Source organism: Aulonocara stuartgranti (assembly GCF_965226115.1).
Source record: "Aulonocara stuartgranti genome assembly, chromosome: 10".
NCBI lineage: Eukaryota > Metazoa > Chordata > Actinopteri > Cichliformes > Cichlidae > Aulonocara > Aulonocara stuartgranti.
In genome coordinates, this window is record NC_138946.1 from 16,687,041 (window position 1) to 16,690,513 (window position 3,473).

At 37.7% G+C, this 3,473-nt stretch overlaps 1 protein-coding gene across 1 annotated transcript; it reads left to right on the top strand.

Moving 5' to 3' along the window:
- Window positions 1–338: 338 nt before the first annotated feature.
- On the top strand, window positions 339–1,319 carry LOC309715463 (olfactory receptor 1500-like; the record flags this gene model as incomplete). Its single annotated transcript, XM_082548616.1, has 1 exon — window positions 339–1,319. The coding sequence occupies one exon, from the start codon at window positions 339–341 to the stop codon at window positions 1,317–1,319; it is 981 nt and encodes a 326-aa protein (XP_082404742.1).
- Window positions 1,320–3,473: the final 2,154 nt, after the last annotated feature.

Here is a 3,473-nt window from a genome sequence, read left to right on the forward strand (position 1 = left end):
AGAAACAGAGCCTACAGCTTGAAAAGTTAAAATCCTATATCAAACAAAGAAAAGAAAATAAAACATTTACATTTGGAAACTATAGTGTGTGAAAATACACACACACACACACACACACACACACACAAACACCTATGTGTGTTAGTAGTTATGGGTTTAAAAGCATAGGCCTTTTTGGAATAGGTGTACAATACACTTAAGGGAGACACTGAGGGGATCTGCAGATAGTTAGAACTTCATCTGGGGTACTCCAGTTTGCATAAGAGAATCATAATGTGCAGTACTGCTGTCTGCATTATCAGAGCTTAGGCAATATAAGATTGTAAGATTTTTTGCCAATGGATCTTTTCAACTCTGCACTTGGAAAAAATATTACTTTTTTGCGCCCTGCATTTTTCATTATAAGTGGATTTATTGGCATTCCTAATATAAAATATTATTATGCCTTTCTGTTTTTTGTTTATATTATTTCTGTCCTGGCAAACACAGCTGTCATGGCCGCAATATATTTGGATCACAATCTAAGAACACCGAAATATATTGCAGTTTTCAATCTTGCATTGGTTGATCTGTTAGGTAACTCTGCCATGGTGCCAAAGGTTCTCGATATCTTTTTGTTTAATCACCCTCACATTTCCTATAATGACTGCTTGACATTCCTGTTTTTCTGCTATGTATTCCTTTCGATGCAAGCTCTAAATCTGGTTGCACTTTCATATGACAGAGTTATGGCGATCGTTTACCCACTGCATTATCAACTGAAGGTGACTCACAAGTTCATGTTCTGTTTAATTGCCTCTTTCTGGGTATTTGTCATTATTGTTGTACTCATTGCAACTGGCCTTCTTACAAGGCTTTCTTTCTGTGAATCAGTCGTTATTAAAAGCTTTTTTTGTGACCATGGTCAGATATACCGGCTTGCATGCAATGATTATACACCCAGCGATATAACTGCTTGGATTTTGCCAGCTCTTATTCTTTGGCTTCCTCTTACAATTGTTTTGTTGAGTTATTTGTGTATCTGCTATGCTTTAGCTAAGGTAGCCACAGTTCGAGAAAGAATGAAAGGTTTTAAAACCTGTACAGCTCATCTTTCATTAGTGGCAATCTATTTCCTCCCAATATTAATCACATTTACTCTAGGCGCAAACATAGAGCCAAATGCCAGAATCATAAACCTGTCTCTGACATCAGTCTTTCCTCCAATGCTGAACCCTATCATATATGTTCTTCAGACACGAGAAATCAAAGAATCTCTGAAGAGGTTCTTAAGAATCACAACACACTACAAAATTAGTAAAGTCAAATTTAAAAAGTAAGAATAAATTTGGCATAAGTACTTTTACCCCTTTGTTTATTTAAGGAATGCTTATAAAATAAAAACTGTGTTGAATTATGGTTAAGTACTTCCAAATAGAACCCAAATTACAAATGTCACACTTCACGGGGGAATGTGCGTTTGAGTTTAAAGCACATGTAGCAAGATTTGTGATTTGTAATTTTTTAAGCAATTGTAATAGTTACTGTTAGGACCAACACAGAGAGACATATAGATACTTATTCACAACTATGGCCAGTTTATGAACCATTTATCATTACATATACAAAATAAATAAAATAAAAAGGAGTTGACAAGTCATGTATGGAAAGGTGAAAGATTAGGTTCAAAGCAGGGACCTCGATGCTGTGAGGTGATAGTGATAAGTAATCACATTTATCTTTAGCCAAATGTAAGGGTTGCCTTTCTGAGATGTATGCATTGCAACATGACATATGCTTGTTTATTTGTTTGTTTTTTGTTTAAAGGGAATTTATTAAAGCCCCTATATAACTAAATAAATACACTTTAATGACTGTTTAAACATATTTAAACATTGTCTGCTCTGAGAATATGTCAGGAAGTATTCCAACTTCTCTTTCTTCCACCTTCTATGTGGATATCAGGAACCTTTGATTACTGTTTCAAAGAATGTCCAACCAAAATATAAATATTATGTAAAGGACTGACTAAACTGGTAGACACCTAGAAACTTTATTTTTTGTGGCAAATAAACTGAATCATTGTGTAGTGACCCGATTGAGTAAATTCTACTCATAACTCTATGATCACATGGTTTAATGAAGAGGAACAGACAGCTACTAAATGTGACAGGCTGTGTGGTTATGTTGTAACATTGGTTCTCTGAGCGAAACAAATTAAATATAGGGAGTTGTTTTCCCTTCTGTGTCCCTGCTGTTTGTTGTTATCAGTTTTTATTTGCAGGCAAGGTTTTCTACTTCTTTGTACATTACATACATACTTTCAACAACTTCCCACCAGGAATTTTTGAGTCCTTAAGTTGATGCTTTGATTAGTATTCATTATATGAATATGATAAGATAAGAAAATTATTATTGTCTCACTAATAAAATCAAAAATATTGGTGAAAAAGAAGTTAGAAATGCACAGGAGGAATCAGTAATACTGAACAGTCCAATTGCTATCAGGCAATCAATTTACGCTGTACAGTTTCCAAGGGATTTGCAGTTACAATGTAGCTATGATGTAGTTTTCCTGCTAAAGCATAAGTCAGGTGCCCTAGCCACCCTCATTTGGGGAACTGGATTCGGTACAGGGGGAGGCTGGACTGCAGCCACCCTAGGAGTAGAAACAGGGAGTGGCTGAGCCCTAGCCACCCTCATCCGGGAAATTTTGATGGGTGCGGGGAAGACAGGACTGCGGCTGCCCCGGGGAAAGAAACATGAGAAGGGTGCACTCAGGGATAACCACTGGTATTTACAGTCTTTTGGGAAATGTGTTTTCTACAAATCCAAAACACAATCCATCTCTCATCTTTCACAGTTTCTTCAGTCATTAAACAGAGCCTGAGCAGAGTCTCAGTATCTGGGAGAGCTGATTCGGCGACACAAAAAACATTTTCAACATACATGTCCATGAACACTAGGGTTGGGCGACTGGACGAATATATTGACTGTCATAGATAGACTGAGCACAACGGTGATCGTTTTTACAAGGGTGATTTATTTATTTATTTATTTGCCCATGAGTAAGTTTGCTAATAATGATGAAGCTAATAGAAACCGTCAACAGAAAAATAATAATAATAATAGCGCTGTTTTAATAGTACCCTCTTTCATCTGCGAGTAAATGCATCCTCCTCAGAGTGCACCCAAATGCTTGTTGATGGAGCTGCAGAAGCAGAAGCCGAGCATACTCAGCTGTGGGGCACATACATGCTCATGCAAGTTAGTTGTATTTGAATACTTTGCTCACACGATACGTCTGCACAATAGGCTCCCCATCTTCAGACCACATGCCTGCCGAGGAGTTTGTCCGTTGCTGTGGTGACATGGACTTGGAAGGACTTTAGAGGCTTTGCCGCAGCAGCGCCAACATGGATGTTGAAGGGCTTAATGGTAGTGATAGAGCTGGTGAGTATGCCGCTGGTGAGAGACGCAGGTTGCTGACTCTA